This window comes from Bombina bombina, chromosome 3 (assembly GCF_027579735.1).
Source record: "Bombina bombina isolate aBomBom1 chromosome 3, aBomBom1.pri, whole genome shotgun sequence".
Taxonomy (NCBI): domain Eukaryota; kingdom Metazoa; phylum Chordata; class Amphibia; order Anura; family Bombinatoridae; genus Bombina; species Bombina bombina.
In genome coordinates, this window is record NC_069501.1 from 824,211,753 (window position 1) to 824,233,058 (window position 21,306).

The 21,306-nt window shown below is 36.2% G+C and overlaps 1 protein-coding gene across 2 annotated transcripts in view; it reads right to left on the minus strand.

Moving 5' to 3' along the window:
• Nucleotides 1-21,306, minus strand: part of ARHGEF7 (Rho guanine nucleotide exchange factor 7) — a 657,452-nt gene that overhangs the window by 27,074 nt on the left and 609,072 nt on the right. Inside the window, exon 19 of one of the 2 annotated variants that reach the window (XM_053707777.1) lies at nt 10,674-10,850. The exons of the other annotated variant lie outside the window; for it this stretch is intronic. Within the exon in view, the coding sequence (XP_053563752.1) occupies nt 10,674-10,850 (177 nt within the window). The remainder of the gene's footprint in view (nt 1-10,673; nt 10,851-21,306) is intronic. 2 annotated transcript variants of the gene reach the window in all.

A 21,306-nucleotide genomic window follows, 5' to 3' on the forward strand; every position in this document is an offset into this window, starting at 1 on the left:
CCTCCACTACTAGCTTATAATAACAAATACATGCTGCACCCAGTAATGACAAACCAATCACAAGAGAGAAACTGGTGTGCCTTTGGGCTCAGTCATAATTTAGAAAGAAAATTAACTATTGTAAATAAAAAATGTTTCATTCAAACTCATGCAATGTCACATTCTCAAATAGTATATTAAAACCAACACAAACCTTGCAAATACATGGGTAAAAAGAAAAACACACCTTGCTTTAGTCTAAGGATTCACGGTCTTGTTTTCTGCCACATGTTGTTTATTACAACACAACCTCATACATTTTGAACAAACACCATGAAAACATGTAAAGAAGAACAAACATGTGAGCCATCGAAAGAGCAATTAAATGCCACAAAGATGGAAAAGGTCTTAGACTCTAGAAAAGTGTAAAAATGATGTAAAGATCTATATTAACAATAAATAAATGTCACAAAAAAAATCCCACTGACTGGCTAGTCATAATTTTATGCTGTCTTGGATGAACCCGAAGATCTGAAGAAACCCAGTCAAAATAAAAACCTTAGTGTTTACTAGATTGTTAGCCTGGAAATAATCTTGACTGAATACACCTTACTCCTCTAAATCAGAGACTCAATAACAAAGACCGGATGTCTGAAGAAGATCTGTTACCAAAAACAAAAATCTTTGCAGGCTGGAGCTAGAAGCATTTCTTTTTTTTTTTTTTATATGATTTTTAAAGAAAGACCAATAGGAGGAAAGATACATTGTAGGTCCCTGCTTCTGTCACAATAGTAACTTCACAAATTTCCCTTGACCCTATTAAAACTATTTCTGCACTTCTCAAATACTTCCAGAATACATTCCTGGATAAATGGTCTAAAGATTTATGAAAAAATGCTATCCAATCCTGGAGTCCCAGCAAAGATTGCTCTGTGGTCGACCTTATATTATAGAAAGTGAAAAGCATGTGCATGCTTCTAATATTAGATGAAAGCAACCATTGACTTGTTTTGGACATAAAAAAAAATCTTCTGGATACTGAATGATCTTCATTTTTCCTCTTCATGAATTTCCATGGGGCATGAGACATGCAAAAGTATTTGTACAAGCGGTCCAGCACAGCCTATTTTGAAACTCTGGCAAACAAAACCTGTATACTGAATGGGATAAAAAGCATAAACAAAATGATATTCCATGAAAAAAAGGTCTAATTTTGCTTTATAAAGGGGTAACCTGAATAGGAATGGCCAGAGTACCAGGGATCTTTCACTTGACTTCTGTGCCTTCTAGGAATTTGCCATTTTAAACTACAAGAACGGCATGCAAAATTCAAATAGTTCCTGCTTAAGAAAAGATTCTTGCTAGTTCCTTTACTGCTTAATGATAAAACAAATGTATCCACTGTAATCTCCAATACATAAAAAGAAGCAGATGCTTAGAGCCTATTCTGCTGTTAGAGAAAGCTGCAGTTTCAAAAAGACAAAATGAAAATGAAAATATGAAAGAAAATAAAAATTGACAAATTTTAAGATAAACCTTTAAGAGGTATCCCAGCCTGCTTAACCACAAAATCTTTAAAGAAAGAACTGTCCTTGGATATAATGGAAATTGGTGCATCAACTACAGAATCCATACATATAAAACAAGCTGAAACTATTCAAAGACAAGATCTTACACAATTAGAAATGTGGAAAAAAGCATCCCCAGAGAAAAGGCCTTAAATTACCTACAGCCCTGCTCAAGTCTGAGTCATTTGGTAAAAATACATCTGCATGTTGGGATCTCAGTAGGTCCCAGGCCCCATTGTAAAGGGGATGGCAGGAACCATGAATGAGAGAACCATACTAATTGGGGTTACAATCTTCATCTGTACAAAAAAACATAGGGCTAGATTATAAATGCAACACTAAATTTAGTAATATTTCAGTAGTGAAATGAGGTTTATTGGATTAACAGAAAATGTGCAATATGCATCAAAACGAAATTAGACAGGTGCATAAATTTGGGCACCCTTGTCATTTTGTTGATTTGAATACCTGTAACTACCTAGCACTGATTAACTGGAACACATAATTGGTTTGGTGAGCCCATTAAGCCTTGAACTTCATAGACAGGTGAATCCAATCATGAGAAAAGGTATTCAAGGTGGCCAATTGCAAGTTGTTGTTCTCTTTGACTCTCCTCTGAAGAGTGGCAACATGGGGGCCTCAAAACAACTCTCAAATGACCTGAAAACAAAGATTGTTCAACATTATGGTTTAGGGGAAGGCTACAAAAAGCTATTGCAGAGATTTAAGCTGTCAGTGTCCACTGTGAGGAACATAGTGAGAAAATGGAAGACCCCAGGCACAGTTCTTGTTAAGGCCAAAAGGGGCAGACCAAGTAAAATATCGGAGAGGCAAAGAATGGTGAGAATGGTCAAAAACAGCTCACAGTCCACCTCCAAAGACCTACAACATCATCTTGCTGCAGATGGTGTCACTGTGCATCATTCAACAATTCAGAGCACTTTGCACAAGGAGAAGCTGTATGGGAGAGTGATGCGGAACAAGCCTTTTCTGCACACACGACACAAACATGGTCGCTTGAGGTATGCAAACCCACATTTGGACAAGCCAGCTTCATTTTGGAAGAAGGTGCTGTGGACTGATGAAACAAAGATTGAGTTATTTGGTCATAACAAGGGGCGTTATGCATGGCGACAAAAGAACACAGCGTTCCAAGACAAACACTTACTACCCACAGTACAATTTGGTGGATGTTCCATCATGTTGTGGGGTTGTGGGGCTGTGTAGCCAGTGCTGGGAATCTTGTTAAAGTTGAGGGTCGCATGGATTCCCCTCAATATCAGCAGATACTTGAGAATAATCAGTCACAAAGTTGAAGTTACGCCGGGGCTAGATATTTCAACAAGACAATGACCCAAAACACTGCTCAAAATCTACTCTGGCATTTATGCAGAGGAACAAGTACAATGTTCTGGAATGGCCATCGCAGTCCCCAGACCTGAATAACATTGAAAATCTGTGGGGTGATTTGAAGCAGGCTGTCCATGCTCGGCAACCATCAAACCTAACTGAACTGGAGATGTTTTGCAAGGAGGAATGGTCCAAAAAAACCTTTATCCAGAATCCAGACACTCATTACAGGCTATAGGAAGCGTTTAGAGGCTGTTATTTCTGCTAAAGGAGGCTCTACTAAATATTGATGCAATATTTCTGTTGAGGTGCCCAAATTTATGCACCTGTCTAATTTCGTTTTGATGCATATTGCACATTTTCTGTTTATCCATTAAACCTCATTTCACTACTAAAATATTACTGTGTCCTTCAGTTATTTGATAGATCAAAATGAAATTGCTGATCCAAACACCCAATTTATTTATAAATGAAAATCATGGCAATTGTCAGGGGTGCCTAAAATTTTGCATACAACTGTATGTATATATATATATATGTATATATATATATATATATATATATATATATATACACACACACACACACACACAAACATATATAAATTTATACATACACACACATATACCATATCCTTTAATCCTTATAAAACCTTATTTATTTTTATTTATTAATATGATATATTTGTATTAAAAAGTGTATATGGGTGTGTGTAATAGTTTATTTTAATGTGTTTTGTGTGCTAAATATTATAGCGCAGTTTCAGCTTTCACTTGAGCGCAAACTATAACTTTCAACTTGTAATACCAGCGCAAATTAGCTCGGTCGTTATATCTATCAAAAGTATAGGCTGCGCTCGAGCAAAGTTGGTTGGTTAGCGTGTTTACGATGGATATCAAAGTTGCACGCTAATGGTAGCGTGGGCAAGCAAAACAGGTTATCGCATGTACGCTATCAGTAGCGCACCACTTCTAATCTAGCCCATAGCCTGAAGGTTGAAGAACATCTACACGCTATACTATTTTCTTAAAATAGAAAGGGAGCAAGAAAGAAACAAATGAACATTCAAACAGTAATAGAAAATGTAAAATGTCTGAGTTCAAAATATGGTATCAGAAGGCTAAAAAACACTCATTCTTGAGAAGTGAATAAAGTACTAGTTAAAATCAGCACATTTTTGTATTAAAAATAAGCCATTTTATTAAAAACAAATTTAGCAAAAATGCAGCGCTGTGGAAAATTATGATTTTGCACATACTAACCAGTCCTTTAGGTTTTCCTACATACATATTATATTTATATACAAAAGATATCCTTTCGAGAATATTTACCTAAACTATACGTACCTACCTAGAGTGACATAACTTATCAGTGTTTTTATTGTATTGTATTAACTATACTTTTTATTTACATTTTCAGAAGAAAAACTTGTGTCCTAGAACAAATTCTCAAACACTTACTACACTATATAGCACTTCCCCCTCTTTTTGTTGCAGCTAGATATAGTCAGCATAATTAACATACAAGAAGAACCATCTTCTTAAACATTGATTATATAGTGTGTTTTAAATGTACTCTTTTGAAAATGTGACCACATAACAACAGGAAACTTAAATGAGACTAGCATTATACGCCCAAGGCCCACCCCTTCAGTGGCACACTGTTATGTGGGTATAATAATTCACTGATGAAGGCACAGACTAGCAAAGGCAAAATTTATTTCAACTGTACATAACAGAAACTTTTTTTTTTACGGTTAACTTTTTTTTTTTTTTTTTTAAAAAACAAATACTTCAGTGTCATACGGAACCACATAGCATATGTAAACTGTACAATACAACATTCAGATATACATCTGTTTTCTTTCTGTAGTCTTAAGACGGCAATGAACTGACAAGACACTGCTTTTCCCATTAAATGCACAATAACTGTTTTTCAGTATTCACACCACTTTATACAGTGTATTGTGTTTTGTTAAAAATAACAAACGCGTTATGAAATACATTACAGATGGACAGTTTATACTGTAAGATAAGTAACCTTTTCTTTTAAATACAATTTCATTTGGGTGGAAGGAGTTTGAAGGATATCATATACCCTCTAAAGTTGATCAAATGCCCTTGTTTTACCATATAAAATTAATTATGTACATTAATTTATGTATACATATGTATATATTACAGGATTGCATAAACATAAATAGCTGAATTTGCACAAACAGAAAACCAATGATCCTTTTTGCACTCTTAATGAAAATGTTTGTAAACACTGTTTTTAAATCACAATACCCCACAAAGAATTGAACAGAACTGGGACGTTTTAGGGGTTACATAAAAGCATATGTGATAAACTATGTGATAGGCAGTTTTGTATAGTTTGATGATATTCTTATATTATGCACCTCGGACAAAAGTGGATTTTAGATATTGATAAGTAATAGATTTTATAAATTGAATTTCTAGAGAACTTAATTGATAAATACGAGGCTAGACCCTCAGGGTCATATATATATATATATATATATATATATATATATATATATATATATATATATATATATATCTGAGGAAGGGGATATGGTCCCCAAAACGTCACATTAAAAAACAAGTTTGTTTAAAAAGACCAGTGAGTGCATTCCATTGTTTATATATATATATATATATATATATATATATATATATATATATATATATATAATACTGTGAATCTACTGATTAGATCTATTCACCAAGTGTTTCTATGTAATGAAGTATTACAGCAGTTTAAGGTATTTGCATACAGGAATTTTACAGATTAATTCAAGTGTGTGTGTGTTACAAGACCATCATCAAAATGCAGGTTATAGCATACTGAACATAATACTTTTTTATGGCAATACATACAAGTGCTCCAGATGGAAAATGTTCTAAATCACGGTGTATAGGTAGTTTTATAGATTGCAGTATACAAAGAAAAAAATTCACAAAACATCAATGTTTGTAAAATAAACAGTCTTACAAATTAAAAACACAATGTTAAAATTAAAAAAGTGAGAAACGAAAACACATCATATAAAAAATAGAAAAACGTAGGTATAATAATTTTCATTATAACCCTTAATAAAACTGACATTTTTTCCATCTTTTTACAGTGCATTTGCAATATATATTATGGCAGTACATTTCCAGATATCACCATTTTCAGTTTTGCGCCCCTAGAACCCCTTCCAGTAACATCAATTAAATTGTTATGTCCTATTTAGGTTAGAAATGGTTCACCTAATGTCATGTTTCTTCTGATTAGACAGATTTAATCTGCACACACTAATTTAACATTTTACATGCTAAATCTGCAATGTACACATATTGTAATTGGCTTGTAGTCATTACATACTAGGACATTTGTGAGAAAATATCTAACTCGAAAATATTTAAAATATATGATAAAGAATAACTAATCTGATATTTAAAATACAAGAAAATGTATAAAAAAATGAATTATTTATTTTTAAACAAGCCTTCATTATGTTCCCTTTTCTTACAAAAGGTAGATTTTTATTGCAGAAAAGTTTTTCTGTGCTTCTTCTATGAAATTACCTCAACACAAAAAAAATTTTGTATAAATTCTGTAATAAGATTTTCAACTGGAACAGAATCTACCCCAAAGAATTATGCTACAACTCTGCCAATAAATGTCATGTTATGTTTATACATACAGGGAAGTATACTGTATAGCCATTCAGGGAAGTATACTGTACAGCCATACAGGGAAGTATACTGTACAGCCATACAGGGAAGTATACTGTATATAATTAAAAAGCTATTAGTTTCAGCAGTGCAAATTCTAACTATTTCTTTCAAGGGACATTATAGTAATAATATAATTGAACAGTAAAGTATGCTAAAGCACTGGAAGAGTAAATTATTGCACTACTGCTTCAGTACATTAGATTATTTTACGATTGCACTATTATGTTCCTTTACTGCAGTTTGTGAAGACATGTCTATAATAATGATTTATTTATATACCCTTTCAGCAAAATTAATCTAAATTAATTTAACAAACTGTCAGGAAAGAAAAATAGGCAAATTCAGCACATAGTAGCTTACATTGCCCAGACCTAAGTTTATACCATATTTAAATATAAAAATAAAGATCTAAAAACAGGTCAATGGGCTTCTAAAACTCACTGAGCTACATTCACTTAGACATGAACTATATGAGAGTTCTGGCATCTGACACAACTCACAAGTAGAAAGATGCCTCTACAATAAGCATAATGACTATCTTATTCTTGGAGATGGGATGCTGAACATCTTAAACATAAGATTATGACATTCAACATGGTTAAAAACTCTTTATACAAATAAAATAAATTTGAGTTTAACTTGTAATCAACTTGTCAGTAATAAAGGAATTCACTTATTTTCTCTTTTTATCGTAGATGGGTAGTCCCAGCTCCACTGAAAAACCACGTGGTGAAAGGAGAGTTCTAAGTGAAATAACATTTTGTGAGTGCAGTGAGACACATTCCACTTAGCACACGCCAAAATGCACTCCTATTGAGAACAGATGAAAGCTAATTTATGTCCATCTGCATGTCACTCCCATGTGCTGTGTATTCCACCATTAGATTTCTGCCTCTGAATACTGTCATATCAACACAAAAAAGCTCCAGAGTTTCTCCACAACCGGCTAAAGAGCCAGCTAGAAAACCAAGCAGCATAGAATCTGAGAATGATGAATCTGTTGAGTTTAAAGGGACAGTATACTATAAAATTGTTTTTTTACTAAATGCGTTTCCAATTACTTTTTTTACCAGCTGCAGAGCATAAAATGTATGAGATTTGGTTTTTAAGGCTTATTTGTGTATATGAATTAGCTGATTTTGTGTTTTTAAACCACAACCTAATAAAATGGGTTGAGCTTGTAGGTATAATCAGATCTCATTACTTTATCACATTGTGCACATATATCTGCTTCTATATCTGTCCATAAACCAATGACCAATACTTGGAGAGAACAATGGAAAATTAACATTTTATTACTTTAACTCTTATATAACTAACTGGGAGTGTAATTTCTTCTACTAGCTGTTAACACAGCTTGGCCTTGAGGCCAAAAACATTCAGGATGGGTGGGGATACCAAAGGCTAAATAAACTATTTCAAATGCCAATATAAGGGTAATGGAAATACTTGTAAACAATTTAATACACTCAAGCAAGTAAATTGGATCATTGGGAACAAATTAAAGGGGAGAACATTTTTGAGTAAACTGTCCCTTTAAAGTTATACTAAACATCTTCTTGTAAATATTTAATATACTTCATTTACTTGCCACTCTCTTGTAAGAACAGCAAATAAATGGAAGAAGCATATTCCCCCCCCCCCCCCCCACTAAAATGCTACAGTCCTGCATGATCACAAATTCTATCTTATGCACTGGCCATATACAGTATTTAACTTCATGGCTTTATCAATTTCTATAGCTTTCCACTCATTATGCACATACATTCTTATAAATACCGTGTTATCAACATGTCAAACATGTGTCAAATAACTATTTTAGAGTCACTTTTTTCACCTGGAAAAATGAACTGATTTTTATTTTTTTGGCAGTTGAGATTCATTTGGATTAGCCTGTTAAATCACAGTTTCATTTGGCCTTGGTAAATAGAGATTATGCAGTACAATTAAAAGCCTTATATAAAGTGAATATTTATCAGTACTTTTCTTCTTGCACAGATAGTTACTTTTAATTTACATTAAACTGATATTAGTGTTACAATCAAAGTTGTTTGGGACATTGTATTATTATGTTTAACGTCTTGGCAGCCAAACTAGGTTCTAAATATAGGAATACACCGTGTAGCAGAGTTACACCTTTTGGGCAGCCAGGGTATTGTTACTTTAAATGCCACTGACACATACTCGAATATAAGTGCTATAGTTTATCAAAAGGCATTTCTACACTTTTCTAGAAACTTTTTCACAACTCACCAAACAAGAAAATAATTATAAATACCATCTGCTGCCAAGATACAAAAAAAAAATAAAAAAAAATATCCAGGAACATGTAATACCAACATCCAAGCACTGCCCAGAAAAGAGACGCATATGGACACTTTATGAGATAAACTCTCCATTCAATAACATTTGTCGAAAGTGAGATGGACCAAAATGTAGAGACTATGAATGGTCAACACCTTGTACTGTCTAGAAGACAGGAAATAAAATACTCAGGATAAGGAGGTAGATATCAAGAATCCCTTGTCCTATTATTTCTGTTGCAGTCAAAACCCAGACGGGAATACAACTACCATTAAAAGTAGTAAAAATTAAGCACCTTAAACTCTAGAGTACAGCAATTTTGTTGAGGCTAAACTATTGCCACAACTACCTGGGTCTGCCAGTCTAGAGATACACTAGTAAAAGGCTGAGTGGAGATTGCGCTTTACATACACACAGTTAAAATTAATTTAACTGGCTAATCAGCTCTATTGTGCTGTGAGCTCTAATTAAAAAATGCTACACTCCATTTTTGTACAAAATAAAACATTGTGTTAAGATAGCTTCACTATTTGGTTATCCAATTGGCAAAGCGTGGAATCTACTGTTTGTTACACAAAATGTATGGTTGAATGAGGGAAATGCGTTTAAAGGGACACTGTACTCAAATTTTTCTTTGTACCATCTAAACATGGGTATTTTAAAAGGTATCAGTGTAAATAAATAAATAAAATCATATTCTTGGGTTGAGAAAATACACTGTATTTTGCAAAGCATATGGAAGTCTGTTATTGTTGGCCAATACTGCTGTGGATATTGCCCTATCAGCCACTGAGGAAGGACTACCTCAGTTTATTCAGCATAAAAAACATATTTCTTCCTAGTTTCAATATAAATAGCTTTCAGTTAATCTCTTTTCTTTCAAACACAATTAAAATGGAATGGCTGCTTGTTTATAAGCACTTTAGAAAAAGTTTGCCTACAATGACCCTTTAATATATGTGTAAATAACAGATAAATACTTTAATAAATATATATATATATATATATATATATATATATATATATATATACACACCAATGTTTAAATATAAAGTGAAAATACAGATTATGGCAGCAGACATGGCAGAAAAAAATATATAATTTATACACATTTGTTATGTCCCAGCTACTGTAACACTAGGTATCATGTGCTCTGTATCCCCTTTAATAATAAAAAACAAAGATTTGTGCAAACTCCACATGTACAGCTCAATGGTTTCCATTCCTGGAAAAAAAGATTTATACGTTACCTTTATACAAAATGAAATCTTCACAAAAGTCCTCACCTTTGTGTTTCAGAGTTATTCAGAATACAAAAATGTGCAAAACATGATCATTCCAAAAAAACATCAAAGACCATATCTGGCCTGGCAGAGAAACCCCCCCAAAATAAAACAAAAAAAAAGCTTAAAGTAAATTGATTAACTGCACATAAACTTCGCTAGAAGTGCACTGAAAATAGAAAAAAATGTGAGGTATATTATGAATATCTGTGTGAATACACATTTCTTCCTTTGTGGATTGGTATCATTTATATAAGGTGTATTTCAGCTGTAAAAGTAATCTTATACACATGTGAAGTACCAGAGACTACCCAAGTTGTTAAAACAATCACATTAAAGAGACAAGAAACACATATAAACATTTAAGAAAAAGTAGGTTGTGGTATAACAAGCATTTTGTTAAGAAAAAAGTTTAGAAGTGCATTAGTTCTGGTGAGAGATATATGAGCAACAGCTCTTACGAGAAGTAGACCCCATTCTGTAACTATGGGCTGTCCATATACTGTCATAGTCAGAGTCTTCGGAGAGGTCTGAAGGCTCCAAACGAGAAAGGCTACTTCGACGACCCAAGGAGTCTAGACTTGATTGGTCATCATCAGCCAACACGTGATTATGCATCAGGTCAGTGCCTTGCCATGCTAATGATGTTTGGGTGAAATGAAATGGTGGAGAGGCAGAGATGGAACAGGAGGAACATAGGAAAAGGAGAACAGGACAGGAATAGCCACAACCAAAAAAGTAACATGAAACAAAACAAAAAAGAAAAGCAAAAAAAAAAGGGTGATGGGAAGAGAGGGAGAAAAGAAAATATTGTTAAAAAGGACACCAGAAGCTTTATCGATTTCATTAGTTTCTTATTTTTGTGATAATACTCTGCAGCCAAAAGGAGATATATACAGCTTGAATGCATTTTGTCAGCTCTGCCATCACACATTAACACCTTGGCTCCCAAAGGGAGGTCTTGCACACAGCACTGTGCTTCAGCACACCTTGGCAGCAAAGGGTTAAAGCCACAAAATGCATTCCAGAGAATTAGCCCATAATTAATCTGGAAGATTGAGTTGGAAAGTATAGTGAACAGAAGTTAGTATACAGAGTGTAAAAACACATGTAGAACATTTACATGTGACTGACCATCACATTACATAGCTGCCCCCTGAAGAACAATAGCATGAGATTTTAGTGTTTGTAAGATATGTTGGAGCATCATGAAGGGCTTTAAGGATTAAAAACTCGATTCTATGACATTGTAGTATTCATTTAAAAAGAGTAATAAGAAGGCATGCTTTGATAAGCATTGGTAAAGCTATATTGTTTTGCTTTCATATGTGTTTCTTTTTTTTTTTCTTATGAAGTAATCAAGTTTTCACAGACGTACTTGGTGGGGCTCCTTCATAGTAGCCAAATACAACATTTAATAGCTTGTGAAAATAATAAATGGACTACACAAACTGTAAGGCTTCATAAACAAAGCACTATGTTATTAGAGAAACTGACACTTTGAATAATAGCTTACTCACATGTAAGGTGATAGAAAAGCACACACACGAAAATACAAATTCTTGTATGTTCCCCTCAGTTCATTTATGCTTAATTAGTTCTTTTGTTGAAGATGTGTATACTTCTAGATAAAACATAGTTTTTTAGATGCCTCTCTGTACTAAAAACTATAGATAATTAATAAAATATGGTTCAAAAGTGGCAACAACACTACAGTTTTCAAAATCTACAACAAGCAGTTGTCAATCAATTCAGTACTTTCTTCTGAAACCTTTTAAATATAATTTATTTATAGCTATACAACTAAACAGTAATTTTATACATCCATAGCATATACCAGTTATTTCATGCTACACTGCAAGTGTTCTGCAAAAACTAAAAATGATAAACATTTTGCAATCTCAGAGCAGTTCATGTACAAACTCCTCGAAAATCTACTAAAGTATGTGTCCTTCGTTTCCTGTGTTGCTTCTAGTTTGCATGTTTTTTGTGTATTCTTAACACCCTATTTCTGCAGGGTTTTTTTTGTTTTTTTTTATCCAATTACTGATGATACAGCCATAAATTCACTGATCGGCCATAAATCGCCTGCAGCATGCAAAAACAAAGAATGCTTATTTAAATAAAGTGCAGTAAAATAATAAGACTGGAATTCTAGCATTAAACTTAAGTATGCAGATTGCTCTCCAGCCTCTCTAGGGTAGTGGGACAAAAATGAATTAAGAGGTAACTTACAAGAAAATCATGGTAGGGAATACGCGGTCTAATGACCTGCTGCTTGATAAATCCTGACTGCAAGTTCTCTTGTGATAACCTGCAGTCGAAGGGAGGAGAAGGGCTTGATAAATCGAACCCATATAAATGAATTGTACACAAACATACATTTGCTGCTTCATGCAAAGATATTTTAACGTGTTTTTTTTTGTTCCAGTTTAAATCCTGCAAAATCTGTGGGAGCAGTTTTATCTGCTTGCAAATAACATTTATACAAAAGGTGGTTTATTTTTCTAGCCCTCTCTGAAACTAAAGAAAAAAAATTGTATCGCTTTAAGACACTACATGAGGGATGTGATGCATTAAACTGAGTCACTTCTATTTTGCTTTAAATCCTAGTCTATTTGTGGAAATCAGGAATCGTCTTTAGAATCTAGAACTGCAATATAACATTAAACAAAGTGTCAGTGTCTTTTAATGCAAAAAAAAATCCTTGTGGTGAGAACATCATGTTGTCCATTTAATTTTATACAGTTGCTTTAAAATCTTTAGAGTTTCTTGGATTCGTCCATAAAAAAAAAAAAAAGTTTAATTTACAAAGAAAGTCAGACTGTAGCAGAATTTTCTTAATTCTCAAGTAATACTTAAAGGGACATAATACTCTCATGCTAAATCACTTGAAAGTTATGCAGCATAACTGTAAAAAGATGACATGAAATTATCACCTAAAAATCTCTATGTAAAAACGGAAGATATTTTACTTCAAAATGTATTTAGCTCACCAGAGTAAGTGCTCTGTGAACAATTATACTTCAGCTGAAGTCCAGCTGCAAGTTACAAAAAAAACAAAACAATAGCCAATCAGCATCAGCAATGCTGAGGTCTTGCTTTGCTGTAATTGCATAAGATTTTACTGAAATCTTGTGAGATTTCATAGTAAACTTACTTTAACTGAATAGGGAAATAACATGACTGTGCCTGCATATGCCAGATGCACACTACCTTGCAAGTCCTGGGACTAGCATCCTGATTGGCTGCTCAAAGTCTCTTTACAGTGGGGTGTGAATACTTAGGAAATTTGGAGGTAAAAACAGAATTTATGTTTACCTGATAAATTACTTTCTCCAACGGTGTGTCCGGTCCACGGCGTCATCCTTACTTGTGGGATATTCTCTTCCCCAACAGGAAATGGCAAAGAGCCAGCAAAGCTGGTCACATGATCCCTCCTAGGCTCCGCCTACCCCAGTCATTCGACCGACGTTAAGGAGGAATATTTGCATAGGAGAAACCATATGATACCGTGGTGACTGTAGTTAAAGAAAATAAATTATCAGACCTGATTAAAAAACCAGGGCGGGCCGTGGACCGGACACACCGTTGGAGAAAGTAATTTATCAGGTAAACATAAATTCTGTTTTCTCCAACATAGGTGTGTCCGGTCCACGGCGTCATCCTTACTTGTGGGAACCAATACCAAAGCTTTAGGACACGGATGAAGGGAGGGAGCAAATCAGGTCACCTAAATGGAAGGCACCACGGCTTGCAAAACCTTTCTCCCAAAAATAGCCTCAGAAGAAGCAAAAGTATCAAACTTGTAAAATTTGGTAAAAGTGTGCAGTGAAGACCAAGTCGCTGCCCTACATATCTGATCAACAGAAGCCTCGTTCTTGAAGGCCCATGTGGAAGCCACAGCCCTAGTGGAAGGAGCTGTGATCCTTTCAGGAGGCTGCCGTCCGGCAGTCTCGTAAGCCAATCTGATGATGCTTTTAATCCAAAAAGAGAGAGAGGTAGAAGTTGCTTTTTGACCTCTCCTTTTACCAGAATAAACAACAAACAAGGAAGATGTTTGTCTAAAATCCTTTGTAGCATCTAAATAGAATTTTAGAGCGCGAACAACATCCAAATTGTGCAACAAACGTTCCTTCTTCGAAACTGGTTTCGGACACAGAGAAGGCACGACTATCTCCTGGTTAATGTTTTTGTTAGAAACAACTTTTGGAAGAAAACCAGGTTAGCACGTAAAACCACCTTATCTGCATGGAACACCAGATAAGGAGGAGAACACTGCAGAGCAGATAATTCTGAAACTCTTCTAGCAGAAGAAATTGCAACCAAAAACAAAACTTTCCAAGATAATAACTTAATATCAACGGAATGTAAGGGTTCAAACGGAACCCCCTGAAGAACTGAAAGAACTAAGTTGAGACTCCAAGGAGGAGTCAAAGGTTTGTAAACAGGCTTGATTCTAACTAGAGCCTGAACAAAGGCTTGAACATCTGGCACAGCTGCCAGCTTTTTGTGAAGTAACACAGACAAGGCAGAAATCTGTCCCATCAAGGAACTTGCAGATAATCCTTTTTCCAATCCTTCTCGAAGGAAGGATAGACTCTTAGGAATCTTAACCTTGTCCCAAGGGAATCCTTTAGATTCACACCAACAGATATATTTTTTCCAAATTTTGTGGTAAATTTTTCTAGTTACAGGCTTTCTGGCCTGAACAAGAGTCTCAATAACAGAATCTGAGAACCCTCGCTTTGATAAGATCAAGCGTTCAATCTCCAAGCAGTCAGCTGGAGTGGGACCAGATTCGGATGTTCGAACGGACCTTGAACAAGAAGGTCTCGTCTCAAAGGTAGCTTCCATGGTGGAGCCGATGACATATTCACCAGATCTGCATACCAAGTCCTGCGTGGCCACGCAGGAGCTATCAAGATCACCGACGCCCTCTCCTGATTGATCCTGGCTACCAGCCTGGGGATGAGAGGAAACGGCGGGAATACATAGGCTAGTTTGAAGGTCCAAGGTGCTACTAGTGCATCTACTAGAGTCGCCTTGGGATCCCTGGATCTGGACCCGTAGCAAGGAACCTTGAAGTTCTGACGAGAGGCCATCAGATCCATGTCTGGAATGCCCCACAGTTGAGTGATTTGGGCAAAGATTTCCGGATGGAGTTCCCACTCCCCCGGATGCAATGTCTGACGACTCAGAAAATCCGCTTCCCAATTTTCCACTCCTGGGATGTGGATTGCAGACAGGTGGCAGGAGCGAGTCTCCGCCCATTGAATGATTCTGGTCACTTCTTCCATCGCCAGGGAACTCCTTGTTCCCCCCTGATGGTTGATGTACGCAACAGTCGTCATGTTGTCTGCTTGAAACCGTATGAACTTGGCCCTCGCTAGCTGAGGCCAAGCCTTGAGAGCATTGAATATCGCTCTCAGTTCCAGAATATTTATCGGTAGAAGAGATTGCAAGGTGGCGTCTAGGGTGAAAGAATTATCCAATTTAAGAGCACGAATTCTGTCCATAATCTCCTCATAAGAAGAAGAATTACTAATAATCGCCTTTTCTAGTTCATCGAACCAGAAACACGCGGCTGTAGTGACAGGGACAATGCATGCAATTGGTTGTAGAAGGTAACCTTGCTGAACAAACATCTTTTTTAGCAAACCTTCTAATTTTTTATCCATAGGATCTTGGAAAGCACAACTATCTTCTATGGGTATAGTGGCGCGCTTGTTTAGAGTAGAAACCGCCCCCTCGACCTTGGGGACTGTCTGCCATAAGTCCTTTCTGGGGTCGACTATAGGAAACAATTTTTTAAATATGGGGGGAGGTACGAAAGGTATACCGGGCCTGTCCCATTCTTTATTAACAATGTACGCCACCCGCTTGGATATAGGAAAAGCTTCGGGGGGCCCCGGGGCCTCTAGGAACTTGTCCATTTTACATAGTGTTTCTGGAATGACCAGATAATCACAATCATCCAAATTGGATAACACCTCCTTAAGCAGAGCGCGGAGATGTTCCAACTTAAATTTAAAAGTAATCACATCAGGTTCAGCTTGTTGAGAAATTTTTCCTGAATCTGAAATTTCTCCCTCAGACAAAACCTCCCAGGCCCCCTCAGACTGGTGTAGGGGCCCTTCAGAAACAATATCATCAGCGTCCTCATGCTCTTCAAAATTTTCTAAAACAGAGCAGTCGCGCTTTCGCTGATAAGTGGGCATATTGGCTAAAATGTTTTTGATAGAATTATCCATTACAGCCGTTAATTGTTGCATAGTAAGGAGTATTGGCGCGCTAGATGTACTAGGGGCCTCCTGTATGGGCAAGACTGGTGTAGACGAAGGAGGGGATGATGCAGTACCATGCTTACTCCCCTCACTTGAGGAATCATCTTGGGCATCATTTTTACTAAATTTTTTATGACATAAATCACATCTATTTAAATGAGAAGGAACCTTGGCTTCCCCACAGTCAGAACACAATCTATCTGGTAGTTCAGACATGTTAAACAGGCATAAACTTGATAACAAAGCACAAAAAACGTTTTAAAATAAAACCGTTACTGTCACTTTAAATTTTAAACCGAACACACTTTATTACTGCAATTGCGAAAAAGTATGAAGGAATTGTTCAAAATTCACCAAAATTTCACCACAGTGTCTTAAAGCCTTAAAAGTATTGCACACCAAATTTGGAAGCTTTAACCCTTAAAATAGCGGAACCGGAGCCGTTTTTATTTAACACTAAAAAACTCTAAGCCATCTCCGTGGAGATGTTGCCTGTACAACGGCAAAGAGAATGACTGGGGTAGGCGGAGCCTAGGAGGGATCATGTGACCAGCTTTGCTGGCTCTTTGCCATTTCCTGTTGGGGAAGAGAATATCCCACAAGTAAGGATGACGCCGTGGACCGGACACACCTATGTTGGAGAAATTTCTTCCTTTTTTTACAAAGGAGTGCAGGTGATATTTTCTAGTCAGCTTTTTCCCCCAGCTATGCTGCATCCCTTTCAAGTGTTTTAACATTTTGGTTTCATGTCCCTTTAATGTCAAAGTGGTGACTTTGTCACAGCAGATAAGCTTAAAACATGGAGGTAGAAGCATTATGGAGGAGCTTGACACATATTTGTAAGACTGCAACAGCCAGCTACTTTTGATATAACAAATATAGCTCAAATATAGCTCATTTGCAAAGCATATGGGGGAAGCAGTTTCAAGGTGTGATATTTAAGCAGGAAATCTTAACGTAAGAAAAAGTAGTGTGTAGTGCAAAAGTATGAAAAAACGTAGCAAGGAATCCGTGCAAGCATGTTGGGAAATTCTTTTTAATGACCAGTATATGTCATCTTACCTGCTACGCATAATCACTAAAAAATATCCATTCTTCCGGGTAAGAAAAAAACATGTCTTGGGTACAATTATTGATGGGTGACAGAAATGACAACGTCTGCAGTTGTCTAGCATAGTGGTCACCAACTTTGTGCACTAAGAAAAACTTCACATATATTTGAATTGTGTAGAATCACCCTATCAAATGTTTATAAGAATAAAAACACTTTTAAACAAGATATGTATATATAGATATTACATAACTTGCATTACTGGATAAACATTTAAGAGTAAACAAGTGTACATTCAAAGAAATATAGAACAAACAATACGGAGTCTTTAAATCTAATTCAGATAAATATCTTTTCAAGATGAGTCTTGCAATATACTAGGTGTAGTTTTGAAATTCTTAATACATATTCATTAAAACTTTTTGGGAATTTCCATTAAAAAATATTTAATTAGTGCTGTACAAATGCTGGGAAATAATGTTCATAATATGTTACAATGCATAAGCTTTTGTTACATCATAGATCACTTCAGACATGAAAATAGATCTCAAATCTTGAAAGATTATGGAATGCAACATTGAAGGTATAGTTGTTATTTCAAAGGAGAATGCAAGAACTTTGGAAATTTGCCTCCCAAACTTCTTTCCATAGGTAGAGATATGTCAGTTACAATGCTGTGCAAAGAATAATCAGGTTTACATAAGAGCAGTCTCTAGCAATGATCAGAACATTTTTTTTTTTTAAAAAACCCTTGTATTCAAGCACAGCAGTGAGGCCACATTTTATGCCTTCTGAGAAATTCCACTGTAGTGGAATGTAATTTCCATGGGCACTAAGTACACATATACCTGGGTCAAAGTGTATCTTATCTGTAATATAATTGGATAATCAGAGAAGCAATACAAAAATCTCAGTTATACAAACAAGCTTCTGTTGAGATGCATATTTCACAACTTATATCTGTCTTTGGATACTAGCTATATTGATAAAAAAACATAATTTATGTAAGAACTTACCTGATAAATTCATTTCTTTCATATTAACAAGAGTCCATGAGCTAGTGACGTATGGGATATACATTCCTACCAGGAGGGGCAAAGTTTCCCAAACCTTAAAATGCCTATAAATACACCCCTCACCACACCCACAAATCAGTTTAACGAATAGCCAAGAAGTGGGGTGATAAGAAAAAAAGTGCGAAGCATATAAAATAAGGAATTGGAATAATTGTGCTTTATACAAAAAAATCATAACCACCACAAAAAAGGGTGGGCCTCATGGACTCTTGTTAATATGAAAGAAATGAATTTATCAGGTAAGTTCTTACATAAATTATGTTTTCTTTCATGTAATTAACAAGAGTCCATGAGCTAGTGACGTATGGGATAATGACTACCCAAGATGTGGATCTTTCCACACAAGAGTCACTAGAGAGGGAGGGATAAAATAAAGACAGCCAATTCCTGCTGAAAATAATCCACACCCAAAATAAAGTTTAATAAAAAACATAAGCAGAAGATTCAAACTGAAACCGCTGCCTGAAGAACTTTTCTACCAAAAACTGCTTCAGAAGAAGAAAATACATCAAAATGGTAGAATTTAGTAAAAGTATGCAAAGAGGACCAAGTTGCTGCTTTGCAGATCTGGTCAACTGAAGCTTCATTCCTAAACGCCCAGGAAGTAGAAACTGACCTAGTAGAATGAGCTGTAATTCTTTGAGGCGGAATTTTACCCGACTCAACATAGGCAAGATGAATTAAAGATTTCAACCAAGATGCCAAAGAAATGGCAGAAGCTTTCTGGCCTTTCCTAGAACCGGAAAAGATAACAAATAGACTAGAAGTCTTACGAAAAGATTTCGTAGCTTCAACATAATATTTCAAAGCTCTAACAACATCCAAAGAATGCAATGATTTCTCCTTAGAATTCTTAGGATTAGGACATAATGAAGGAACCACAATTTCTCTACTAATGTTGTTGGAATTCACAACTTTAGGTAAAAATTCAAAAGAAGTTCGCAACACCGCCTTATCCTGATGAAAAATCAGAAAAGGAGACTCACACGAAAGAGCAGATAATTCAGAAACTCTTCTAGCAGAAGAGATGGCCAAAAGGAACAAAACTTTCCAAGAAAGAAATTTAATGTCCAATGAATGCATAGGTTCAAACGGAGGAGCTTGAAGAGCTCCCAAAACCAAATTCAAACTCCATGGAGGAGAAATTGACTTAATGACAGGTTTTATACGAACCAAAGCTTGTACAAAACAATGAATATCAGGAAGAATAGCAATCTTTCTGTGAAAAAGAACAGAAAGAGCGGAGATTTGTCCTTTCAAAGAACTTGCGGACAAACCCTTATCTAAACCATCCTGAAGAAACTGTAAAATTCTCGGTATTCTAAAAGAATGCCAAGAAAAATGATGAGAAAGACACCAAGAAATATAAGTCTTCCAGACTCTATAATATATCTCTCGAGATACAGATTTACGAGCCTGTAACATAGTATTAATCACGGAGTCAGAGAAACCTCTATGACCAAGAATCAAGCGTTCAATCTCCATACCTTTAAATTTAAGGATTTCAGATCCGGATGGAAAAAAGGACCTTGAGACAGAAGGTCTGGTCTTAACGGAAGAGTCCATGGTTGGCAAGATGCCATCCGGACAAGATCCGCATACCAAAACCTGTGAGGCCATGCCGGAGCTATTAGCAGAACAAACGAGCATTCCCTCAGAATCTTGGAGATTACTCTTGGAAGAAGAACTAGAGGCGGAAAGATATAGGCAGGATGATACTTCCAAGGAAGTGATAATGCATCCACTGCCTCCGCCTGAGGATCCCGGGATCTGGACAGATACCTGGGAAGTTTCTTGTTTAGATGAGAGGCCATCAGATCTATCTCTGGGAGCCCCCACATTTGAACAATCTGAAGAAATACCTCTGGGTGAAGACACCATTCGCCCGGATGCAACGTTTGGCGACTGAGATAATCCGCTTCCCAATTGTCTACACCTGGGATATGAACCGCAGATATTAGACAGGAGCTGGATTCCGCCCAAACCAAAATTCGAGATACTTCTTTCATAGCCAGAGGACTGTGAGTCCCTCCTTGATGATTGATGTATGCCACAGTTGTGACATTGTCTGTCTGAAAACAAATGAACGATTCTCTCTTCAGAAGAGGCCAAAACTGAAGAGCTCTGAAAACTGCACGGAGTTCCAAGATATTGATCGGTAATCTCACCTCCTGAGATTCCCAAACTCCTTGTGCCGTCAGAGATCCCCACACAGCTCCCCAACCTGTGAGACTTGCATCTGTTGAAATTACAGTCCAGGTCGGAAGAACAAAAGAAGCCCCCTGAATTAAACGATGGTGATCTGTCCACCACGTTAGAGAGTGCCGAACAATCGGTTTTAAAGATATTAATTGATATATCTTCGTGTAATCCCTGCACCATTGGTTCAGCATACAGAGCTGAAGAGGTCGCATGTGAAAACGAGCAAAGGGGATCGCGTCCGATGCAGCAGTCATAAGACCTAGAATTTCCATGCATAAGGCTACCGAAGGGAATGATTGAGACTGAAGGTTTCGACAGGCTGTAATCAATTTTAGACGTCTCTTGTCTGTTAAAGACAAAGTCATGGACACTGAATCTATCTGGAAACCCAGAAAGGTTACCCTTGTTTGAGGAATCAAAGAACTCTTTGGTAAATTGATCCTCCAACCATGATCTTGAAGAAACAACACAAGTCGAT